A 27,952-nucleotide genomic window follows, 5' to 3' on the forward strand; every position below is an offset into this window, starting at 1 on the left:
ATCAAGTCTTGACCAATCAAATGCTCTCTAGTATCTGCCCCGCCCCCTTCAAGACGCTTCTCATTTGCTTTTTATGTGATGTTCTTGGTCTCAACCACTCTCACTGGCAGAGATGTAAAATACGAAATGCTATTGGCTGTTTTTTAAAGGGGAGGAGCTACTCTATGCCCGCCCTCTATTATTGTTTGCAGTTGAGATTACATTAAAAATCTAACAAAAAAAAAAGCAATTTTGTACCCTGTTACACTGATGAAGGCAGTGCTTTGCCCAAATGCATATTTAAAAAAAAAAAAAAAAAAAAATATATATATATATATATATATATATATATATATATATATATATATATATATATATATATATTTTTTTTTTTTTTTTTTTTTTTTTTTTTTAAGGATTAGCAGTGTGAATAAAGACTTGTTAATATTTCTTTTCCACATTTTTCAAGTGGCTTGGACTGATTTTTGCTGTTAATTCTGATGAATACCTGACCCAAAGAGCACCAACACATTATTTAAGCTAACCCTGAGCACTTTTTGCTTGATTTGGGATTTTTAATTTTTAAAAAATGCAAATTTCAAAGCACTTCAAAGGACTTTTAACATTAACATTAGCTTTAAACAAAAGACTAGGAACGAACAAACAAACTGTGAGGGTATTATTCAAAACCAAAATACATTTCCAGAGGAATGAAATGGAAGAAAGGCATGCATACATTCTCCTGAGCTTACTTCTGTTGTGTTCATATGGCTTTGTTGTTATTGTCATGAACACTTCAAGTGAACAATCAAGTGAAGAGCCGTTGGAGCTGATTCGCCTTGACTTGGATTGGCATGTAAGTCATGCCTGCGGCAAAATTTCACTCATGCAAATCCTTTATACTTCACAGATAGCAGAGCTTGTGTCGTCAACTTTGGCATTTCCAGACTCCACACAACAATGTCACATGTTTCCCGAGGCTCTGACTGTCTGTTCAGTTCATTCAACAACATCATAACACGGAAAAGATCTTTCACAACCCGTTTTTTTGTGAATCTGGTGCTTGTTTTCATCTTTAAAAATTCTGTTTGGTCAAATTTAAGTCAATAGGAAGTTTTTGTTATGATTTCAAAATTTCAAAAAATATTATTTTATAAATGAGATTTTTTTATTTGTACATATACATATACATGCATATAGTTATGCATAAAATAATTTAAAATATTTTTATTTGGCTACATAATACTGTAAGGGGGGGGGGGGGGGGGTTGTATGGTTCGGGTGGTTCGAACCCCCCACAGCCAAAAGGTCCAGAATTTGTCCCTTTAATTATTTTATGTAATTTAATATTATATAATATATTTATTATATAATTAATATAATATATTTATATTCAATATATGTTGTAATAAAGTGTAATTTTAAATAACTCTGGCCAGTAATTTGAATCCCAAAAAGCCTCGAAGCCACAATAATGTGACGCGAGTCACGTGACATAACCCACTGAGTGGTAATATTTGAATCTTTGATGCGACATGGATACTGAGCAATGGTGTTGGTCGAAAAGAGCAAGCAGAAAAGGCAGGCAGTGGCGCCATTATCGCAAAATTTTGAACATATGTTCTAAAAGACTTGCCAACAAGGGTAACATTAAGGCAAAAGTTACTAACTTCCTAACAGATGGAAATCTATCCATAGGCTTACTGGCCGCATTAGCCGGGGCGCCCTGTATGTTTTTTGACTTGTCCAGTACATGATCTTCCTTTCCCTATTTTTGACAATATTTTTTTAATAACTGTCCGACGAAGGCTTTTATGGAAAGCGGAGTCGTCAGCCATCAGGTGTCACTTCACAGCAAAAGGCGCTAATCCCGTCACATCTGACCTGCGCCTGAAACACCTGTAGGTGCGCTTTTACAGCCAAAATTCGATTAAAACATTTACTATAAGCATAAAACGTGTTCTTACGTTTCAGGCCTGTAGCCAGGGGGTTCGGGAGGTTCGAAAGACACACCCCACACTGACAAAGGTCCAGAATTTGTCCCATATATGAGCTCATTCGTCCTATTTTCGTCCTATTTTGACTGCTTTGCCATCATAAATAATGAAAATAATCCAGGCTTTATGTTTTTTAACCAAAGAGGCTAGAAAAAATCTGAAGAATGAATAAATATTGTATTATGATGATTATTATGATGATGATTATTATTATTATAATAATTATTATTATGTTTTCTTTTGTTTTTTATGTCCAAATTGTGACTGAGGCAGTTGAATGTGCTTGCCAGTTTTTTTTACTTTAGGACTTTAACAGATTGCTATTTTTCCTAATGATATATGATGTGATTAGTTTTTTTTTTATTAATCTTGTTTAAAAAAAATTAATTGAAATTTTATGGAAATATTTTAGTACATCAAAAAGTGTGGTTATGATAAAATCTGATTAGCTAATCCAGCAAAAAAATCACTAAAATACAGTATTTAAATCTTAAATAAAAACTGAGGCGTATAACTGCAAAAAAGGTCCACTTTTTGAGAAAAAAAGAACCACTACTTTCACCAGGCTGGCTACAGGCCTGTTTTATATTTATATATTGAACTATATTTATATATCGTAATCATTAATTTAGCTTTATAAATTTATTTATTTAAACTTGTGGGTGTCACGTTGGTGCAGTGGGTAGCATGTTTGCCTCACAGCAAGAAGGTCGCATGAATGAATGAATGAATAAATGAAGAACTTTTTGTTATGATTTCAAGTTATTCTTTTATAAATGAGGATATTTTTTTTTCATTCATGTTCTCCCTGCGCTCGCAGGGTTTCCTCCGGGTGCTCCAGTTTTCCCCACAGTCCAAAGACATGCGGTACAGGTGAATTGGGTTGGCTAAATTATCAGTAGTGTATGTGTGTGTGGATGTTTCCCAGAGATGGGTTGCGGCTGGAAGGGCATCCGCTGCATAAAAATGTGCTGGATAAGTTGGCGGTTCATTCCGCTGTGGCGACCCTAGATTAATAAAGGGAGTAAGCCGACAAGAAAATGAATGAATTAATAAATTAATACATAAATAATTTAAAATGTTTTATTTGGTTGCAGAACACTAGCTTTTATCCAGTTGAGCGCTGAAGTTTTTAATTTTTTAGCTTATTAAAGCACTGATTAATTACAAATTTTTTTTAGTTACGTTTTTTACATGTTTTTTCTTTTCTGAAAGAAACAGAAAATTTTAAACATTAAAGTATACACTTGCATTTAAAATGATTTTAAGTGTGTACAATTTTATTTGCATATTTGATGCGGGCACCAAAATGGCACTTTATTTATTTATATAATGTAATCATTTATTTAGCCTTATAAATGTATTTTTTGTATTTATTTATTGTTTTCATCTTTAAAGGCGAGCGTGTACGCAAGCCGCGCACCTCCATTGGAAGCAACGAACTTGCGCAAACATCATTTGCAATCTGCAGCTGTTGATCTTCTTGCACAGACATGCTGGATTCACCTGATTTGTTGACAAAAGGGTTGCAGATCCATTCCATGGCAGTTCACAGGTCCTTCACTGGGCCTTTTACCCTTCACAACTTTCTTGCTCATTTTGCTGCTTGTGGGTTAAATTTGAGAATACGGTCATTTTTCAAAATAAAAGATTTTAGGTCAGACTCGGATAAGAAATAAAACGGAAATAATTAATGATTTCTTGTGCGGCCCGGTATCAATTGATGCATAGACCTGTACCTGTGTGCGGTCTGGTGATTAAGGACCACTGCTCTAAACTATACACTATATATGACCACAGTGTGTGCGATTGTGCATGAATGTGCAGATGTTCATGAGTCTCTGTACATGTGCTATGTGCAAAATACAGTGTTTTAGTGCAATGTGCTGTTCTGATTGACTTTTAACAGTTGATAGTGTTACCATCGGCACTGAAGTTTCTAAAAAGACCCTTTAGATCTTCTTTAAATGAAACATTGACCTCAAAATAGGCTTTCTGATGATCTTTGTATCTTCTTTATGCTGCTAGAACTGACATTGATGGTCTGCTGTGTGTTTTCAGCAAGCCCATGATGGACCTGCTGGTGATGCTTTGTGCCCAGCACCACTTGAACCCGTCGGGCCACACCCTCGAGTTGATCACCACCAACAGAAACCATGTAAAGTTCAAACCCAACGCCCTCATCGGAGCCCTGGAGGCTGACAAGATCCTGCTGAAACCCAAAGGCATGGAGGACAAAAGCAAAAAGACAGGACCGCATATGCCTGAGGTATTCTGATGCTCAGTTAGAACCTGAAACATGATTTAACGGGATAGTTTACCCAAAAATTTAAATTAAATCATTATTTATTCTGCCTCATAAGTCTGTTGAACACAAAATAATACAACGTGAAGAATGCTGGTAGCTGGCACCCATTGACTTCCATAGTATTTTTTTCCAACTATGTAAGTCAATAGGTGCCAGCTACCTTCATTTTTTTTTATAAATATCTTCTTTTGTGTTTAACAGAAATCATATCTCCTTTTTTTTTGTGACCTACATTTTATACTAAACTACATAATATTAAATCAGAAGATGGTGGCAAACAGTGAATGTACGTATATGGATGTGAAAGTATGATCAATATGAATATGAATGATGATCAAGGTGATCTGATTTCTAGATAAGCCAATGTTATTTAGTCATTGTTATCTGTTAATAAAATACCTTGGAATGTCATGACTGACTGGTCAAAATCTACTAAATGTTTAATTTATAAATTATTTATTTATTTATTTGTTTTTTATGAGTTTCTTTCTTCGTTTGATTTGTGCTTAGAAACCAGTTAGTTAGTTAGTTATTGAAACCAATCGACTTCCATAGCAGAAAAAAATTACTATGAAAGTCAATGGGTGGCAGCTACCAGCATTTTTCAAAATATCTTCTTTTGCTGTTCGTAGTGTTAATACGGGATGCAAAAATCTGCTTGGGGCACATTCATGTATCATACCACTAAGTGATGCACTGAGTGTATGCTTTGCTAAAAAGATAGGTCTTTAATCTAGTTTTGAACTGCGAGAGCCCAGACATTATCAGGAAGGCTATTTCAGAGTTTAGGAGCCATAAATGTGAAGGCCCGACCTCCTTTACTCGACTTTGCTATTCAAGGGACTACCAGAAGCGCTGAGTTTTGAGATCTTAAAGAGCGAGCTGGATTGTGGCGAGATAGAAGGTTGGTTAGATAAACAGGAGCTAGATTATTTAGAGCTTTATAGGTGAGAAGTAATATTTTAAAATCAACATGAAACTTAACAGGCAGCCAGTGTAAGGAGGATGGGGGTGATATGATCAGATTTTCTAGACCTGGTAAGAACTCTGGCGGCTGCATTTTGTACTAGCTGAAGTTTATTAATAGAGGATGCTGGGCAGCCAGCAAACAGAGCACTACAGTAATCCAGCCTAGAAGTCATAAAAGCATGGACTAGCTTTTTAGCATCTGAGATGGATAGCATACTTCGTAACTTAGCAATATTTCTCAGAAGAAGGCAGTTTTTGTGACATGGAATATATGTTTTTCAAAAGTTAAATTGCTGTCTAATACTGTATAACACCCAGATCTTTCATAGTAGAGCTAACGCTAACTCTGTATCCCTCTAACTGCAGGTTGAGTTGTGAGATCTGCTGTGTGCAGGATTTAGGCCAAATAAGTAATAATTCTATTTTGAGTTTAAGAGAAGGAATTTGTTGGTCATCCAGTCTTTAACATCTTTAATACACTCAGTTAGCTAAGGCAGATCAGACATCTCATCAGGTTTAGTTGAAATATATAATTGAGTATAATCTGCATAGCAGTGAAAGCTGATCCCATGTCTTCTAATAATGTCTCCCAGGGGTAGCATGTAAACAGCAAAGGGCTTAAAACTGATCCTTGAGGCACCCCATACTTTACTGGGCTGACTTGTGAAGGCTGTACATTAATATTCCCGAACTGATAACAATCAGCTAAGTATGACTTAAACCATTGTAGCGCCTGTCCCTGGACACCTGTAGAGTGGTCTTATGACATTCAAATGCATATTATTCCCAGATAACAATCACTAAATAACACCAGCTCGCCTTGATCATAAGTGAATACTTTCACATCCATATACTTGCGTCCACATTCATATGTATCTAACTACTCCACACTGGCTGTTTGCCGCCAACTGAATAATAAGTAGGTTGTTGTATGCTCCATTCAACCAGTTTAGTTTCTGTCAGCTTTACGTATTTGTCTGTATGGCGCCATCTTTTGACTGAATAATGCACAGATTAGTGTATACTCCAGCTTCTGCTTTCATTCTCTTTCGGCTTTGTGTGAAATTAAAGAATTGATAAACTATTACAGCTCAATGATTTGTGTCTAATTTTGATGTTTTGTGGCAAGTATTTCTGCAATAAGTGGGATAAAGTACATCCAGGAGGGTTGTTATTGCAGAATAAAGCCCTTCAGTCTCATACAACAGTGCTCCACTTCTCATCTGGCTTTATTCTTCGATTACAAACAGCTGGATGTACTTTAACAACCCAACGTAATGTTTTTATCTATATTGATTTTGCCATGAATTAGCTATAAGTTGTTGATGTGTCGATACGTAAACAAACTTGAGCCTGTGTTTAACAGGAGAAATAAACTCATAAAGGTTTGGCACAAGTGAAGTGTGTGTAAATGCTGTAAGAATGTGCATTTTAGGGTGAACTATTCCTTTAAGGCAAGTTGCATTTATTGTTTTTATAATAAGACAATAATGACATTGATCAGCTCAATTTCTATAATTGGTTATTAGGGGAGTGCATTAAGATGATAATTACTGCATAAGATAATTATGGTTTTGATGATGTGTCATTGACATGTCATTCTTATTAAAAAAAGCATTGACTTCATATTGAAGCCCCATTAAAATGCAGTTAGAATGATTAATATAATTAGTAATTACCAACACTACTAAATTAATTACTTCAGATTACTTGAACAAGTGAAATGAAATGAAAGCAAAAATATAATAATTATATGGTGACTATTTTGATTAGATGAGCAATAGTTCAGTTTGTATTGTATAAAACAATATACAGTGAATAAATGCCACTGATATTACTTCTGTTTTATTTGTCTCACTGCAAATGTGAGGTCAAGTGTTGAAAAATAAATCTTAATATAACATTTGAAATAAAATCGATAAAATAATAATAATAACAAAATCAATAATATTAGCAAAATATATTTATTCATTCATTTATATTCCTTTGGCTTAGTCCTTTTATTCATTAGGGATCACCACAGAGGAATGAACCACCAACTTATCCAGCACATGTTTTGCACAGTGGGTGCCCTTTCCGTTGCAGCCCATTACTGGGAAACTAGATAGATAGATAGATAGATAGATAGATAGATAGATAGATAGATAGATAGATAGATAGATAGATAGATAGATAGATAGATAGATAGATAGATAGATAGATAGATAGATAGATAGATAGATAGTTGTATTGGATGGATGGATGGATGGATGGAACGATAGATAGATGGAACAATAGATGGATGGAATGATAAATAGATAGATGATGGATGGAACAATAGATGGATGGATGGATGGAACGATAGAGAAATGGAACGATAGATGGATGAAACAATAGATAAGTGGATGGAGCGATTGATTGAACGATAGATAGATTGATTGATTGATTGATTGATTGATTGATTGATTCATTCATTCATTCATTCATTCATTCATTCATTATATTCCATACCAGAAACATACATATGATCTATTTTAATGTTAGCTAATCAGAAGACATCTTATAATAGTTTTCTTAGTCATTTTCGTGTTCATGTTTGTTCTTTTAGTCATGAATAAAAGCAGATCTGCTCTTCCACACCCTGTGAGAGGAGCCTGACTTTTATCTAGATAACTAAAAGCAGCAGAGCTTGACTGTACAGCACACTAACAATCCACAACATCATCAGTTACAAACAGTGTCTGAGATAAATAACGTGGCTGCTGGATTTTATTAAAACTGTTCATTTTCATGTTTCTCAGTCAGGGAACCAACATCAGGATTACATATTTAAATTAATTAATTTATTCGTTTATTCAATTTAATCTGTTTGTATTCGATGACTTAGTCCTTTTTGCTTATTAGAATATGTTGTTACTGGTGGTGTAACAGATCACAAATCATTTTTCAGATCAGCCAAAAAGGCGAGGAGATAAACATAATTTGCTTTCCATTAACAAAAAAAAAAACAGCACTGCAAGACACTTTTAGTTTCAACAAACAGAACTTGAAGAAATTAAGAAATAATCAGATAAAATAAAAAAAAACTGTAAAATATTCAGTACTGTGAAAAATGTACTGTTACTACTACTGTTGCTGATAACACTACATGTCGAAATCTAATATTATATTGTGTACAAGGACTTATTTTTAGTCCCATTTTCAATAAATGATTCAGTTATTCACTCATAAAACTTCATGTTTCAATGCTAGATGTGTCATTTTTGAGGAGGTTGTATTATATACAGTTGAAGTTAGTATTATTAGCCCCCCCCCCCCCCCCCTTTTTTTTTTCTTTTTTAAATATTTCCTAAATGATGTTTAACAGAGCAAGGACATTTTCACAGTATCTCTGATTGTCACAATCACCACAACTTCTAACCACCAGAGGTTGCTGGAAAACATTCACTCTCATAGAACTACAAATCTGCGTGTAAATGGACTACATATTCAGTCATGCCACACACACCTGCTTCCTCATTTAGACTGATTACACTCTCACCACCTGAGGATTGTCAAATACTGATTACACACAGTATTTAAGCAGCACACACACTCATTCAAATTGCAGAGTCTTGTTTTCTGTCACTAGTAACACTACAATGTGTTTTCCCAGTCTTGTTATCTTGTGTACCGACCGTTAGCCTTGTTAGCCTCTTTGTCTTTGCCTGCCTTTCTGACCTCTAGTCTGTATTCGACTGTGATTCTGGACTGTCTCCAAATACCTGTTTGCGCCTGTGTTGACCATCGCTTGTCTGACTTTAAATAAACCTGCATGTGGATCCAAAACTTTTGTTGGTGGTGTCACTCCCCGTGGTAACACTGATCATATTTTTTCTTCTGGAGAAAGTCTTATTTGTTTTATTTCGGCTAGAATAAAAGCAGTTTTTAATTTTTTAAACGCCATTTTGAGGACAAAATTATTAGCCCCTTTAAGCTAATTTTTTTTCGATAGTCTACAGAACAAACCATCATTATACAATAACTTGCCTAATTACCCTAACCTGCCTAGTTAACATAATTAACCTAGTTAAGCCTTTAAATGTCACTGTAATATGTAGTAAAAATATGTAGTAAAATATTATTTGCTGTCATCATGGCAAAGATAAAATAAATAAGTTATTAGAAATGAGTTATTAAAGGTTCAGGACACCCTGGAGAACTTTTTATTTTATTTTAACAGATTTGTTTGTGTTGAGCATTAGTTAAGACAATGTTAGCATCTGTCAGCTTTAATTGTGGGGAAGACTGGATAATTTTAAGCTTTTGTCAGCTAATTTCAGCTTCTGGGTTTAAAATGATTTTTGGGGCGGATCAAAATCGGCGACGTAGCGCAGTACTGCAAGTGCAATGACGACGCGTCGGTTTCTCATTATTATTCATAGCGGAGTTTTCTTATCCTATGAGAAGAGCCGGCTGCTTAATTATTCATGAGAGCACGTGCATTCCGAAGGCAGACCTGCCAGTTTCAAGCAAGCTGTGAGACACAGACCAACGGCACGCAGTAGCCGTTCATGAAGGCTTGTATGTGTTTGTTTCCATGATCCACGGGGTTTGTTGCATGTTTTTTCCCCGCGATCCTGTCAGGGCCGATCATACAGCAAAGCTGTGTGTGTGCTGCAAGCATTTTTGTCGGGAGAGCAGCACGCGAATTAGAGAATGGCGGACGTTGACTTTTACACATCGCCGTGCTGCTATGTTTGCCTAAATCCTCAATATTACCAGCAGGGCTAATGGTTAAAATAGACAGGTCAGGAGATCTGCTGCACTGAGTCTGCATTCAGATCTATAATAAATGAAATTACAAATAACAAATGTAGCAGGGTATTAAATTACTGTTTATTTCTTTGCATTTTAACGTTGTAAACTATAAACTCATGTGTCTCCTCAAGGTTTGTGTCTCATTTTGTGAGCTAACTGTCAACAACAGTTGTTTGCTCCCCTTCTCCCCTGCTGGCCACGCCCACTCCTGCCCTATGCTCGCGGAGCTCCACGCCCATTAATCATGCATCTTTTAAAAAAATTCTGAAGTAGACTTTAACCGAAAGTGGGGGGTGTCATGGCCCTTTAAAACTATTATGATTAGAAATGTGCTGAAAAAATCTTCTCTCTGTTAAACAGAAATTGGGGAAAAATAAACAGGGGGGCTAATAATTCAGAGGGGCTGATAATCCTGACTTCAACTGTATAAACATAATACTTATTTGTTTGTAACTTTAACTTAGTTTGTAGTCATGCAATAATGTCTGCATTTTGTGAAGCTGCTTTGAAACAATAATGCACACACATGCATGAGCGCGCACACACATAATATCCAAGTAAGTAATATTCTATCTTGTCTCATTCAGGCCACTGTGCGATTAGTGATCAACTACAGAAAAACCCAGAAAACCATCCTGCGAGTGAGTCCTCGAGTTCCTCTGCGCGAGCTGCTCCCGGCGATCTGCCAGAAGTGTGAGTTTGACCCGCAGACCACACTTTTATCACCAAGCGTCCAATCAGAAGACACACTGGACCTGAGCGGATCCCTCAATGACTTCGGCCTGAGGGAAGTGTACGCAAGAGACACTAGAGGTAAGTGTGTGTGTGTGTGTGTGTGTGTGTGTGTGTGTGTGTGTGTGTGTCTGTGTGTCTGTCTGTGTGTCTGTCTGTGTGTCTGTCTGTGTGTCTGTGTGCGTGTGTGCGTGTTTGCACATCAGGACACAAATCTGTATAATGACATGGGTATGACACAGGTATTACAAAAAGGAGGTGAAATATGAGGACATTGGTGACGTCCTCATTCCTCAAAAAGCTTATAAATCCCACAGAATGAGTTTAATCAGAGAGTAAAGCTGCACACAGTCTCCTGTGATGGTTGGGTTTATTGTTGGGGTGGGGTGAGGGCAATATAATATACGGTTTGAACAGTATAAAATGAATGGAAACCTATGTAATGTCCCCACTTTTCACAAAAACAAGTGTGTGTGTGTGCGTGTGCATGCATGTGTGTGTGTGTGTGTGTGTGTGTGTGTGTGCATGCGTGCGTGCGTGCGTGTGTGCGTGTGTGCATGCGTGCGTGCGTGTGTGCGTGTGTGCGTGCGCGTGCGTGTGTGTGTGTGTGTGTGTGTGTTTATGCTGACTTTATTAAAATGACCCATATGAAGTCATGCAAGACCAGTTTAGAGGTGACATTGAGTTTTTTACTCTACTGTACTCTTGTGTTTGTGTTTTCTCTTGCAGTTATTAGTCCTGTAAGTCCTATCAGTCCAGTCAGTCTTCCTCCATCTCCAACTCGCTCAGGTATGTGATCATTTCTGTTTTATATATCATATACATGTCGTCAAATGAAAGTTATTGTTGTCTATCTCTTACTTAAAATGAGTTCTTTAGTTAAGGCTGTACTCTTGTTATGTTGTGTATTGCTTTGTGTATTTGATGTTCCTTTTGATTATGTTTGTTCATTTTGTGTTATATTATGCTTTGTTAATTTGTTAATTTTCTTGTTATTTTTATGGATGTGTTGTGTTTAATGTATGTATTTATTAATCATTTACGTTATGTTATGTTTACTTAGTTTATATTGGTGTGTTTATTTTTGGTATGTTTTGTAATTTTATGTTTTTGTTTGTTTTAGCTTATGGTTATGCTGTATTTATTTATGGGGTGTTTGTATTATGTTATGTTGTGTTGTGTTTATGCTATGCTATGATGTTGTTACGTTATGGTTGTTTTGTTTATTTCATGTTATTGTTATTTTTATTTTATTTAATTATATTTAATTTATCGTGTTGTGTTGTGCTCGTTGTTGATATATAATGTTGATGTATAATATTATATTATATTATATTATATTATATTATATTATATTATATTATATTATATTATATTATATTATATTATCTCGTTTTTATGTTGTGTTGTGTTTGTGATGTGGTGTTCTGTTGTGCTGTTTTTTTGTTGTTATGCTGTGTTTGTCGTGTTGTGTTTGTTGTTATGTTGTTGTGTCTGTTGTTATGTTGTATTGTGTTTGATATTATGTTGTGTTATTGCGTTTGCTATGTTGTTTTTGTCATGCTATGTTGTTGCATTTGTTGTTTTGTTTGATGTCGTGTTGTGTTTGTTGTGATGTTTTATTGTGTTTTTGTCATGTTGTGTTTGTAAATTTGCTGTGTTTGATATGCTGTGTTTGTTATGTTGTGTTTGTTGTTTTGCTGTGTTTGTTGTGTTTGTTGTTATGTTGTTGTGACTGATGTTATGATGTGTTTGTTGTTTTTTGTATTTGTTATGTTGTATTGTTTGATTTGTTATGCTGTGTTTGTTGTTATCTTGTATTGTTTGATATGCTGTGTTTGTTACGTTGTGTGTTGTTTTGCTGTGTTTGTTATGTTGTTGTGTTTGTTTATATGTTGTTGTGACTGTTGTGTTTGTTGTTACAGTATGTTTTATTGTGTTTGTTATGTTGTTTTTGTCAGGCTGTGTTGTGTTGTTTGTTGTTTTGTTGTTGTGTTTGATGTCATGTTGTGTTTGTTGTTATGTTTTATTGTGTTTGTTATGTTGTTTTTGTCATGCTATGTTGTGTTGTTTGTTGTTTTGTTGTTGTGTTTGTGGTTTTGTTGTGTTTGTTGTTATGTTTTATTGTGTGTTTGTCATCTTGTGTTTGTTGTTTTGTTTTGTTGTATTTGTTATGTTGTATTATGTTTTTGTCATGTTGTGTGTGTTGTTTTGTTGTTATGTTGTATTGTGTTTTTGCATGTTGTGTTTGTTGTTTTGTTGTGTTTGTTGTTATGTTGTATTATGTTTTTGTTTTGTTGTGTTTGTTGTTATGTTGTATTGTGTTTTTGTTTTGTTGTGTTTGTTGTTATGTTGTATTGTATTTTTGTCATGTTGTGTTTGTTGTTATGTTGTTGTGTTTGTTGTTATGTTGTCGTGTCTGTTGTAACGTTTTGTTTGTTGTTTTGTTGTATTGTTTGATATTCTGTGTTTGTTATGTTGTGGTTTTTGTTATGTTGTTTGTTGTTTTGCTGTTTGTTGCTATGTTGTATTGTTTGATGTTGTGTTGTTTGTTGTTTCGTTGTTGTGTTTGATGTCTTGTTGTGTTTCTTGTTGTTTTATTCTGTTTGTTGTTATGTTGTGTTTGTTGTTTTGTTGTGTTTTTTGTTATGTTGTATTGTGTTTTTTTCATGTTGTGTTTGTTGTTATGTTGTTGTGTTTGTTGTTATGTTGTTGTGTCTGTTGTTACGTTGTATTGTTTGATATGTTGTGTTTGTTGTTATATTGGATTGTGTTTTATGTTGTGTTTGTTGTTGTTATTGGATTGTGTTTTCTGTTGTGTTTGCTGTTATGTATTTGTGACTGCTGTTATGTTGTAATGTTTGATGTTATGTTGTGTTTGTTGTTTTGTTGTATTGTTTGATATGCTGTGTTTGTTAAGTTGTGGTTTTTGTTATGTTGTTTGTTGTTTTGCTGTGTGTGATGTTGTTTCTTGCTATGTGGTATTGTTTGACGTTGTGTTTGTTGCTATGAGGTTGTGTTGTTTTTGTTGTTATGTTGTATTGTGTTTATGTTGTTTTTGTCATGTTGTGTTTGTTTTTACTGTGTGTTTGTTGTTGCGTTGTGCTGTGTTTGCAGTTGTGTTATGTTTATTTTATGCTTATGTTAGTTTGATGTTGTTCTGCTGTGTTTAAGTCAAGTTATTAAGGGTGTACTCACACTATGCTATCCGAACCGTGCCCAGGCCCATTTCCCAGGTCGTTTGAGAAGTGTGAGTGCTCTAAATCAGGCTCAGGCACTGTTCACTTGACCGGCCATGGCCCGGTTGGAAGAGGTGTGCCAGAGCGTGGTTCACTTGGGCTTTAGCGTGGTATGCTTGTGTGTGAGTGCAAAACGCGCCTGAGCCTGAAACTGAAAGTGAGACGTGACTTTTAAGGGTCTGTTTGATATGGATTTATTAATCATTCTTACTGTTCAATGAACGCAAACTGTCAGAGCTTATTAAAGATGCAAACCCCTCACTGCACGACAGCTGCACCTTCAGGAAACCTCATAATTCCGGCAGCATGAGGACTTTATGATTGTTTATGAGCGTCAAAGGTGCCAGATCTGTTCGGCGAAATATCAGACTGCGTGTCACTACATATTAAACCACTAAAACGATAAAAATAAAGAGATCTAATCTGTGCTTAGCGAAAGCACTTACTGAACAGCGCATCATCGATGACGTAAGCGTGCCCAGGCCCAAATGTAATGTGAGTTCGGGCCGTCAGGTGAGACGGGAGGGGGGACAAGCGTGCTTTGGTCCGGTTTAAGGCAGCTGTACATAGTGTGAGTACGCCCTAAGTTGTATTGTATTAGCATTTTAAGTCCACAAAGGATAGATGAGATACTTCAGTTGTTATTAGTAATTATCACACCGTGTCATAGTTTAAATATGTTCAATCATAAATACATTTCCTATATGGGTTTGTTTGGAACAAACACTGTAAAATAAACACTTTAAATAAGAAGTTAAAACTCTCTAATCTGCATTGAATCCCAGAAATATTTTATCACGGGAAAGAAAAATCCTTGCGGGAGAAGGATAACAAAAGGCGCTTCAGTCTGTTTCGCAGAGGAAGCAAGAAGCAATCCGAACAGGTGAGTCATGAAATCACAGAAGTATGAAAAAGGAACAATAACATTGAGATTTTTGTGCTGACGTTGAGATAAGGTCAAAGTCGTGTGTGTGTGTGTGTGTGTGTGTGTGTGTGTGTGTGTGTGTGTGTGTGTGTGTGTGTGTGTGTGTGTGTGTGTGTGTGTGTTTGTGTGTGTGTGTGCTTGTTTTCCTTTCTTTTGCAAACATTCCCTGGTCATATTTGCTTTATGCAAATTATTAAAGACTTTTGCTTGCATGTGATTGGCTCTGGTTGGTAGTGATCTGACTGGTGATTGGTTGTTTCTTGTTAAAGTCTATGACCGTGAGCGCTCCGGCTTCTCCAGTGCACAGAAAGCAGCGGCCGGTCAGTATGAGCTCCTTCAGCACGCATGTACCCCTCAGCTACGACTGCAACACGATGCCCTCCGACACGCCGAAAAAACGACGAGCGCCGCTGCCGCCTAGCATGATGTCACAGAGCATGCCCAGCGACCTCAGTCAAACACAGACCACTGTGCATCCTGATGGCAACCAGGTATGTAATGCTGTGCTGAGATTTGGTTAATGTTTATTAGGAAAGCTTGCTTTGAACATGCACTGGAGTGTAGAAGTATGAAAGTAGGCTCAACATATGACTTTAGGTGCAGTGTTTTTTTTTTTTTAATTTATGTATATAAAAGTATTATTATATTTTAATAAATTGTACCAAAACGACAGTTTACAGTTAATGTTACTATAGCTTTATATTATATTATATTATATTATATTATATTATATTATATTATATTATATTATATTATATTATATTATATTATATTATATTATATTATATTATATTATATTATATTATATTATAATTCTAAATAATATATTATTAATATTATTAATATTATTATTATTATTATTATTATTTCTATAATGTATTAATTTAATATTAAATTGCTTTATTATTTTTCCTTCAGCTTAGTCCAGGGTTTATCACAGTGGAGTAAACCGCCAACTACTCTGTTTACTGCAGTGGATGCCCTTCCAGCCACAAAATTATAACCAAAGCATATTTTAAAAACTATTGGATTGAGAACAGGTGACTGTGGAGGCCATTTCAGTTCAGTGAGCTCATTGTCATGTCCAAGAAACCAGTCTGAGATGATTCACACTTTACGACATGCTATGTAATCCTGCTGGAAGTTGTCATCAGAAGATGAGTACACTGTGGTGATAAAGGGAGTAGCCATCAGTAGATGAGTACACTGTGGTCATAAAGGGATGGACATGGTCAGTAACAATACTCAGGTAGGCTGTGGTGTTGACATGATGCTCAATTGGTACTAATGGGCCCAAAGTGTGCCAAGAAAATATCCCCACACCATTACACCACCACCACCAGCCTGAACTGTTGACACAAGGCAGGATGGATCCACGCTTTTATGTTGTTGATGCCAAATTCTGACCCTACCATCCGAATTTTGTTGCACAAATGGAGACTCATCAGACCAGGCAACGTTTCTCCAATCTTCTATTGTCCAATTTTGGTGAGCCTGTGTGAATTGTAGCCTTAGTTTCCTGTTCTTAGCTGACAGGAGTGGCACCTGGTGTGGTCTTCTGCTGCTGTAGCCCATCTGCCTCAAGGTGTAACTGTTGTGAGTTTGAGTAACTGTTGTCTTTCTATCAGCTGGAACCAGTCTGGCCATTCTCCTCTGACCTCTGGCATCAACAAGGCATTTGCGCCCAAAGAACTGCCGCTCATTAGATATTATCTCTTTTTCTGACAGTTTTCTGTAAACCCTAGAGATGGTTGTGCTTGAAAATCCCAGTAGATCAGCAGTTTCTGAAATACTCAGACCAGCCCGTCTAGCACCAACAACCATGCCTTGTTCAAAGTCACTTAAATCCCCTTTCTTCTCCATTCTGATGCTTGGTTTGAACTGCAGCAGATCGTCTGGACCATGTCTACATGCCTAAATTCATTTGCGTTAACGAGCAGTTGGACAGGTGTAAAGTGGCCGTTTAGTTTAGTTTAGTTTAGTTTAGTTTAGTTTATATATATATATATATATATATATATATATATATATATATATATATATATATATACATACAGTTAAAGTCTGAATTATTAGCCCCCCCTTTGATTTTTTTTCTTCTTTTTTAAATATTTCCCAAATTATATTTAAAAGAGCAAGGAAATTTTCACAGTATGTCTGATAAAATTGTTCTTTCTGGAGAAAGTCTTATTTGTTTTATTTCGGCTAGAATAAAAGCAGTTTTTAATTTTTTAATAAACATTTTAAGGACAATATTATTAGCCCCTTTAAGCTATATATTTTTTCCGTAGTCTACAGAACAAACTATTGTTATACAATAACTTGCCTAATTACCCTAACCTGCCTAGTTAACCTAATTAACCTAGTTAAGCCTTTTAATGTCACTTTAAGCTGTATAGAAGTGTCTTGAAAATATCTAGTAAAATATTATTTACTGTCATTATGGCAAAGATAAAATAAATCTTTTATCTTTTAATAAAAAGTTATTAGAAATGAGTTATTAAGACTATTGTGATTAGAAATGTGTTGAAAAAAATCTTCTCTCCGTTAAACAGAAACTGTGGAAAAAAATAAACGTGAGATAATTATTCAGGGGGCTAATAATTCTGACTTCAACTATATATATATATATATATATATATATATATATATATATATATATATATATATATATATATATATATATATATATATATATATATATATATATATATATATATATATATATATATATATATTCTCTAATCTATTGATGTATTAGTTTCTTTGAAGCAAGCCCTAGATGATAATCTGCCGTTTCTGTGTGTTTCCAAACGTTTGCTTTTGGACCCATTCTACTTAAATTGAGGCTTCATAATCATGGAGTCTTTAAAAAAACAAAAAAGAAGCAAACAAACAAGACTTTGTAACCTGTTATTTCACGAGCCGAGTTCAAAGAGCAGGTCTGGATCTCCATCTAAACAGCTGTCTGTGAACACAATGAGCGGTTAAACTTTCTTTGTCAGTATTTCTTTTGTTTTTCTGTAAACTAAAGTTTAAACTCGAGTCATTTCATCAGATCGTCATTAGAGAATGAACACAATAATAAAAAAAAAAAAAAAATTAGCTGTGTTTCCATTAAAAAAAGATGTCAGAATTATTAGCGTATATTTTTCCTAGAACAAATTTCTGAACATAATTAGAAATAACCTGCCTAGTTAACCTAACTAACCTAGTAAAATCTTTAAATGTCACTTTAAGCTGTATATAAGTGTCTTGAAAAATATCTAGTCAAATATTATTTACTGTCATCATGACAAAAATAAACTAAATCTGTTATTATAAATGAGTTATTAAAACTATTATGTTCAGAAATGTGTTGAAAATCTTCTCTCTGTTAAACAGAAATTGGTGAAAAAATAAACTGGGAGGCTAATAATTCAAGGGGGCTAATAATTCTGACTTCAACTGTATATATGTATGGACAAGTGCACTTTGGCACGATTCAAGGCAACTGTACCTCTAAAAAAAATCTGATGTTTTACACTGTGCTCACTTCAATAATTTGTCCATTAATGCCTCCCATCACAGCCATTTTTATCATCACATGATCTGTTAAAACAAAATCATGTAAAATATTCTTCCATCATTATTTGTGTTTTTAGTGGATAAAAACTTATCCTACTCAGATGTGCGTATTTTTTAAGATTTTATTCACATTTTCAAAATTGCATATTGGTGTTTCAATTAAGCATATTTTTCATAGCTTATTCCAAAATGGTTTGATATATATATATTATATATATATATATTATATTATATTATATTATATTATGTTATTTTATGTTATATTATAATGTATTATAATATATTATATTAAATTAAACTATATTATATTATATTATATTATATTATATTATATTATATTATATTATATTATATTATATTATATTATATTAAACTATTATATTATACTATATCATATTATATTGAATTATATTATATTATATTATGTTAAATATAATAATAAAATTTTTGTATTATTTTATATGATATTAAATTAAACTATATTATATTATATTAAATTATATTATATTATATTATATTATATTATATTATATTATATTATATTATATTATATTATATTATATTATATTATATTATATATCATAGTATGATATATCATATTATATTATATAAAATTATATTATATTATATTATATTATATTATATTATATTATATTATATTATATTATATTATATTATATTATATTATGTTAAACTGTTTTGTATTATTTTATATGATATTAAATTAAACTATATTATATTATATTATATTATATTATATTATATTATATTATATTATATTATATTATATTATATTATATTATATTATATTATATTATATCATATTATATTATATTATATATCATAGTATGATATATCATATTAAATTATATTATATTATATTATATTATATTATATTATATTATATTATATTATATTATATTATATTATATTATATTATATTATATTATATTATATTATATAGTGGTTAGCACTGTTGCCTCACAGCAGGAAGGTCGCTGGTTCATTAATTTAATTTTCGGCTTAGTCCTTTTATTAATCCGGGGTTGCCACTATTCTATCATATTCTATCATAACTATTCTAGCATATGTTTTACGCAGCGGATGCCCCTCCAGCTGCAACCCATCACTGGGAACACTCTCATTCACACTCATACACTACAGACAATTTAGCCTACCGAATTCACCTACAGTGCATGTGTTCAGACTGTGGGGGAAATCGGAGCACCCAGAGGAATCCCATGCTAACCCAGGGAGAACATGCAAACTCCACGCAGAAATGCCAACTGATCTAACCTGGACTCGAACCAGCAACCTTCTTGTTGTGAGGCGATCAATCTACCCACTCTGCCATCGAGACGCCCCGATTTTTATTATATTTTAAAGAATTATACCACTACTAAAGTTTACAGTTGATGGTACTATGACTTTAAAAAAATCTCTAGTTTTAAAGACTATTAAAACATTTTTTAAGTGGATTAAAAGATATTTTATTTGCATCTTGGTGTTTGAATTAAGCATGTTTTTTTATAGATATTCCAAAATGCAGATAAAAATAGGCGGACGGAAACATTGAGCTTTGCAGTATTTGTTTTGTTTCTCTAAACTCTGCTCTGGGTAGAGTCGTTTCATCACCTTGTCATTAGGGAATGTGGTTCCGTTTCCTACAGCCAAATATTTGTAAGTGCATGTCACATTTATTACTGTCCCTCTGGCTGTTTTTGCACAGAATCTGTCCTCTTTGAGTCGGGCCTCGTCCACAGAGTCGTCCTTCAAGAAATCGTCTACTAAGAGGAAAGCTCCTCCACCTCCGGTCATGATCAGCACAGACACTACACATCAAGACACAACAGACTCAAGCATGACAGGTCAGACTACACACACACATGCACATGCACACAGAGACATAAACACACACACACACACACACACACACACACACACACACACACACACACACACACACACACACACACACACACACAAACACACACATGTAATGCATAGTTTCTGTTAAGCCAATTGTTATTAAATATTTATAAAAATAAACATTTGTACAATAAAATTTGTATCATAAATCATATATTATATTATGTCATATCATATTTCATGACTTATATCATGTTATAAATCATATCATATCATAAATTGTATCATACTGTATGTCATTTTATATATCATCATGTAAAATATGTATTATTTACCATATCATATCATATACCATTTTATACTCTTTATACTTATATTACCATATTATATCATATATCATATACCATAAATCATATACCTTTTCATATCATATCATATATCATATCATTATCTTATTAACGTATACCAAATCATATATCATATCAGCATATACTATATCATATCATGTCATATCATTGTATACCATATCATATATAAAATCATCATACACAATATCATATACAGTTGAAGTCAGAATTATTAGCCCCCCTTTGAATTTTAATTTCTTTTTGGCTTAGTCCCTTTATTAATATGGTGTCACCACAGCGGAATGAACCGCCAACTTATCCAGCAAGTTTTTACACAGCGGATGCCCTTCCAGCCGCAACCCATCACTGGGAAATATCATATATAATTTTATATCATATCATATACCATATTATATACCATATCATATATTATCATATACCATATCATATCTTCAGATACCATATCATATTATATCATCATATACCATATCATAGTGCATTTAATATCATCATATATCATATCATATCATCATATACCATACCATATTATAATCATCATATACCATATTATATATCATATCATATTATATTATTTTATACCATATCATATAGCATATAATATCATATACTATACCATATAGCATATAATATCATCATATACCATATCATATATCATATCATCATATACCATATCATAGAGCATATAATATCATCATATACCATATCATATTATAATCATCATATACCATATCATATTATAATCATCATATACCATATCATATAGCATATAATATCATCATATACCATATCATATCATCATATACCATATCATATTACAATCATCAAATACCATACCATATTAAAATCATCATATATCATATCATATAGCATATAATATCATCATATACCATACCATATTATAATCATCAAATACCATATCATATCATCATATACCATATCATATTATAATCATCATATACCATATTATATATCATATCATATTATATTATTATATACCATATCATATAGCATATAATATCATATACTATACCATATAGCATATAATATCATCATATACCATATCATATATCATATCATCATATACCATACCATATTATAATCATCAAATACCATATCATATCATCAAATACCATATCATATTATAATCATCATATACCATATCATATTATAATCATCATATACCATACCATATTATAATCATCATATACCATATCATATTATAATCATCATATACCATACCATATTAAAATCATCATATACCATATCATATTATAATCATCATATACCATATCATATTATAATCATCATATACCATATCATATTATAATCATCATATACCATACCATATTAAAATCATCATATACCATATCATATTATAATCATCATATACCATATCATATTATAATCATCATATACCATATCATATTATAATCATCATATACCATACCATATTAAAATCATCATATATCATATCATATAGCATATAATATCCTCATATACCATATCATATTATAATCATCATATACCATATCATATTATAATCATCATATACCATATCATGTTATAATCATCATATACCATACCATATTATAATCATCAAATACCATATCATATTATAATCATCATATACCATATCATATTATAATCATTATATACCATACCATATTAAAATCATCATATATCATATCATATAGCATATAATATCATCATATACCATACCATTTAACATACCATATAATATAATCAAATACCATATCATATAACCTATCAAATTATATATTATATCATATAATATAATATACCATATAATATATCCATAACAATTGTCCATCCTTTAACCAACATATAAATATTTAATATATCATATATAATATCATATATCCATAATCATTGTCCTTTAACCATTTTTTTACAATTGTAAATATTGTATTCATATATTTTTATCTGTAAACCGAATAATAATTTTGGATATTTATTTTTTGCTTTAAAGCAAAAGAAAACTATAATACTTAATACTTAAAATGCAATAATACTTCATATTTTGTTGTACTATATTATATTTTTATCAAACAAACAAACAAACAAACCATTTTTGTTAGAAAACAGCACAATTTAATTTTCAACTTTGAATTTAAGTGCTATTTTATATATTAGAGATTCTTTTAAAAAATATTGAATTAATGTAATAAAATACAATATAATGGAATGTGATATAATATAAAATTACTATATATTATTTGATCAAATGTAAAACTAAAGTTTGTTAATGAACAGAGGAACTTATAAAACAGATTAAGATTTTTCTTTCTTTTTTTTACAATACATACTATTTAATTACTCTAATAACAATGAGAATTTAATTACTAGTTCACTATTTTATCATGTTTCGTGCTCTGTAATAATGAGTTGGCAGTAGGTGGAAAAGAAAAGAAAGGAGGTCATTATTTAGAGTTTAGAGAATTATTTGCAGTGTTTGTTTCATTATTTAGAGGATCTTGTGCTTGAATGAACAATAAATGTACTTTGAACTCCAGAGGCTCAGTTGGGATTTGGGGAACAGTGTGTAATTCCATTTACTTTCTGTATGTTTGGTCGCCATCTAGTGGTTTAATAGGCACATCACAACCTTCTGTAATTTGATATAATTGAAATACTTACTGTCTGTCTGTTTGTCTGTCTGTCATTGCATTGTGCTAGAAACCAACCTTAGTTATAAAATCTCCATGTTAGATGTTTATTTAGTTTATTTTAAATGAGTTATTGTTTTTATCTCACTTTATATGATGTGTCCTTAAATTCTGTGTATTTCCATTTAAATTTATAATTTGATACAATGTACTTTTTGTGTATGTGGATGTTACATAATGCACTTACTGAAAAAATTACCATCATCTAATTACATCTGTAAATGATTTTTGTATTTGATTACACTGCCGACTCATCCCTTCACCAGGGGTTCTCAACCTTTTTTACTTCAAGAACCGCCTCTTTCTGTGAATTATTTTGAAGGCCCACTTGTCAGACATTTTCTTTTAAACTGATTGTCTCAAGAAAATGCTTATTTTAAACCCTTATTTATTTATTACTATTATAAAAGAATATATAAATAGTTGAAGTCAGAATTATTAGCCCACCTTTGATTTATTTTTTTATTAATATTTTTTTTTTCCTAAATGGTGTTTAAAGGAGCAAAGAAATTTTCACAGCATGTCTGATAATATTTTTTCTTCTGGAGAAAGTCTTATTTGTTTTATTTCGGCTAGAATAAAAGCAGTTTAGATTTTTTCATGAACCATTTTAGGGACAAAATTATTAGCCCTTTTAAGCTATTTTGTTCCGCTAGTCTACAGAACAAACCATTGTTATACAATAACTTGCCTAATTAACCTAATTAAACCTTTAAATATCTCTTTAAGCTGTATAGAAGTGTCTTAAAAAAATATCTAGTAAAATATTATTTACTGTCATCTTGGCAAAGATAACATAAATCAGTTATCAGAAATGAGTTATTAAAACTATTAAATATACATATAAACTATTAAATATACAAATAAATATGTAAATAAAATATATATTTATATAAAATAGATAGATAGATAGATAGATAGATATAGATAGATAGATAGATAGATAGATAGATAGATAGATAGATAGATAGATAGATAGATAGATAGATAGATAGATAGATAGATAGATAGATAGGCTTTTTCTTCAATAAATGAACCTGACAGGACAACAGGAGATGGCAAAAAAGTTGCTGCTTTGAATTGGACTGACTACTATTCATCTACTGCTATTCAAATTCATAAAAAATTAATTCATTCGTTTTCTTGTCGGCTTAGTCCCTTTAATAATCCTGGGTCGCCACAGCGGAATGAACCGGCAACTTATTTAGCATTTTTTTATGCAGCGGATGCCCTTCCAGCCGCAACCCATCTCTGGGACACATCCACACTCACATTCACACACACACACACTCATACACTACGGACACTTTAGCCTACCCAATTCACCTGTACCGCATGTCTTTGGACTGTGGGGGAAACCGGAGCTCCCGGAGGAAGCCCACGCGGTCGCAGGGAGAACATGCAAGGCTCCACACAGAAGCCGAGGATCGAACCAGCAACCCAGCGACCTTCTTGCTGTGAGGTGACAGCACTACCTACTGCGCCACTACGTCGCCTCATTAAAAATAAACAGAAAGATGTATATGTACAGTAAAAGCACTCTGAATCTGTTGAATCACACTGATCTGAAGGCGGTTAGGTTTGCAGCTGGATATTATTGAGTGTTCTGTCAGGAACAGTGAACAGCTGTTCCATTCAGAAACACCACCAAGTCTCGCTAGATCCTCCTGTACGGGCGTGTGTCCGTTATAAAGCACTTTAATATGGACAACTATGCAGATATATTAAAGTGTTCACACAAAGACAGCATGCATAGTTTGTCAATCAATGCACTCATGCAACTTCGCAGACCTGAGACACAAGTGAGCTATTTATTATAACTCTAATCATTGTTATCTTTACATTTGTGTGATGGTTTGCTTTATACAACTGAGAATGTAGTCCTAGTTGGCGTGCAGCTGTTTAAGCCACAGTTATGTCTGTATGTAACGATGAGGCTGATTTTGCAAAACAGTTGAGTCCAAAGTAATCAATCACAGAAAAAGGGAAATGCCATTTCCTTGATCATTTTAATATGACGTATATAATAATAAATCTTGCCGCCCACCTGCAGGATCGCTGAGGCTCTGTGTGGAGTTTGCATATTCTCCCCATGTTGGCGTGGGTGCTCCGGTTTCCCTCACAGTCCCAAGACATGCTCTATAGGTGAATTGAAAAAACTAAATTGTTCATAGTGTTTAAATGCAAGAGTGTATGGTGTTTCCCAGTACTGGGTTGCAGCTGGAAGGGTATCCGCTGTGTTTAACATATACTGGATTAGTTGGTGGTTCATTCCACTCTGGCGACCCCTGATAAATAAGGGACTAGGCCGAAGGACAATGAATAAATAAATGGTTCCAGCAACCAGCATTCTTCAAAATATCTTCTCAAAAATAAAGGTCTAAAAGCACATGAGGAAGAGTAAATGAGGTAATGTTCATATTTTGGGGCAACTATGGCTCTAAATACAGTGTGCTCATGTAGTTTGGGTGGTGGCTGTGCTGGTGAGAATTTACTAGATGTTACATTCACTTAAATGTTTGCAGCTGTATTAGTTGGAGTTTTTCTCACACACACGGGCACACGGTTGCAAATGGGCCGCAGCTGCGGTGTGTGTGTGTGTGTGTGTGTGTGTGTGTGTTTGGGTTTCTTCAGGGCGTAAACACAGCTATGACATTTCATCAGAGGTGTTTTGAGAGCAAACGCCATTGCGTAAACCTTCAACCTGACATTTCCCTGGATGGAAATCATGAGGAATTGTGTTTCCAGTTGTGCTGAATGATTGCGGCTCACTAACTATGATTTAAATGCGTTTAAGCATTACGTCTGAGCCTGTTACTGATGCTTTCTCTTTTTAGACCAGTTTGTTTAAAAGAGTTGATTCAGAGTCATTTTTTTGTAAATCTTTAGTTGTTTGTATAAGTGCATGTTGCTGTTTAAGACAATGTTGTCGTAACCCAACATTGAGTCAAATATGGATAAGTCCAACATGTGGTGAATTTTTTCAGTTAAATATAAATGACTCTTTTTATTTTGTTTGTTCAAAGGAATCGATTCAGAGTCATTTGGTTGTGAATCAATAGTTGCAAAAGGATTTTATAGGTGCATATAGTTTTTAAAGACAATGTTGTCATAATCCTACGTTGGGTCAAGTATGGACAAATCCAACATTTGGTGATTTATTTTATTTTTTTTATTTTTTTTCTATTATATATAAATGATATTCATCCGTCCATCCATCCGTTTATAAGCCCGCCTATTCATCCATCCATCCATCCATAAACCCACCCGCCCATCCATCCAACCATATACCCACCTGCCCTTCAATCCATCCATACATCCGTATACCCACCCGCCCAACAAACCAAACATCTATCCATATACACAGTCAACCAATCATCTGTCTATATACCCACCCGCCCATCCATCCATCCATTTACCCACCCACCCATCTATCCATCCATATACCCATCTATCCATCCGTACATATACCCATTTACCTATTTATCCTTCTATATACCCACCCTCCCATCCATCCATCCATCCATCAATCCACTCATATACCCACCCCATCTATCCATTCATCCACCCATCCATCCACTCATATAACCATCCATCCATATACCCACCTTCTCATCCATCCATATACCCACCTGCTAAACCATACGTCCATATACCCACTCGCCTATCCATCCATACATCTATATACCCACCCACCCATCCATCCACCCATATACCCACCTCTCTATCCATTCATTCATCCATCCATCCCCTCATATAACCACCCCTCCATCCACCCTCCCATCCATCCATCCATCCTTTCATCCATCAATCCACTCATATACCCACCCCATCTATTCATCCATCCATCCATCCATCCATCCACTTATATAACCATCCATCCATCCATCCATCCATTTATATACCCGCCTGCTCATCTATCCATATACCCACCTGCTGAACGATCCATCCATATACCCACTTGCCTATCCATCCATACATCCTTATACCCACCCACCCATCAATCCACTCATATACGCACCCCATCCATCCATCCATACATCCATATACCCAGCCACCCATCCATCCACCCATATACCCACCCCTCTATCCATTCATCCATCTGTTCATCCATTCATTTATATACCCGCCTGCTCATCCATCCATCCATCCATCCATCCATCCACTCATATACCCACCCCATCTATCCAATTATCCATCCATCCATCCACTCATATAACCATCCATCCATCCATCCATTCATCCATCCATCCATCCATCTATTTATATTCCCGCCTGCTCATCTATCCATATACCCACCCGCTGAACGATCCATCCATATACCCACTTGCCCATCCATCCATCCATCCATCCATCCATCCATCCATCCATCCATCCATCCATCCATCCATCCATCCATCCATCCATCCATCCATCCATCCATCCATCCATCCATCCATCCATCCATCCATCCATCCATCCATCCATCCATCCATCCATCCATCCATCCATCCATCCATCCAAATACCCGCCTGCTCATCTATCCATCCATGT

General features: G+C 33.8%; 1 protein-coding gene across 13 annotated transcripts in view; it reads left to right on the forward strand.

The window, feature by feature from the left end:
* Positions 1-27,952, forward strand: part of cobll1b (cordon-bleu WH2 repeat protein-like 1b) — a 155,796-nt gene that overhangs the window by 104,689 nt on the left and 23,155 nt on the right. For all 13 annotated transcript variants that reach the window (XR_012384849.1, NM_001365214.1, XM_017357853.4 and 10 more), the window contains 6 exon segments: positions 4,038-4,245; positions 10,620-10,845; positions 11,494-11,553; positions 14,789-14,886; positions 15,198-15,419; positions 20,225-20,363. Coding sequence is in view for 12 of the 13 variants with exons in the window: in NM_001365214.1 (NP_001352143.1) it covers positions 4,038-4,245; positions 10,620-10,845; positions 11,494-11,553; positions 14,789-14,886; positions 15,198-15,419; positions 20,225-20,363 (953 nt within the window). In the remaining variant the exon portion in view is untranslated.

This window comes from Danio rerio, chromosome 9 (genome assembly GCF_049306965.1).
Source record: "Danio rerio strain Tuebingen ecotype United States chromosome 9, GRCz12tu, whole genome shotgun sequence".
Taxonomy (NCBI): domain Eukaryota; kingdom Metazoa; phylum Chordata; class Actinopteri; order Cypriniformes; family Danionidae; genus Danio; species Danio rerio.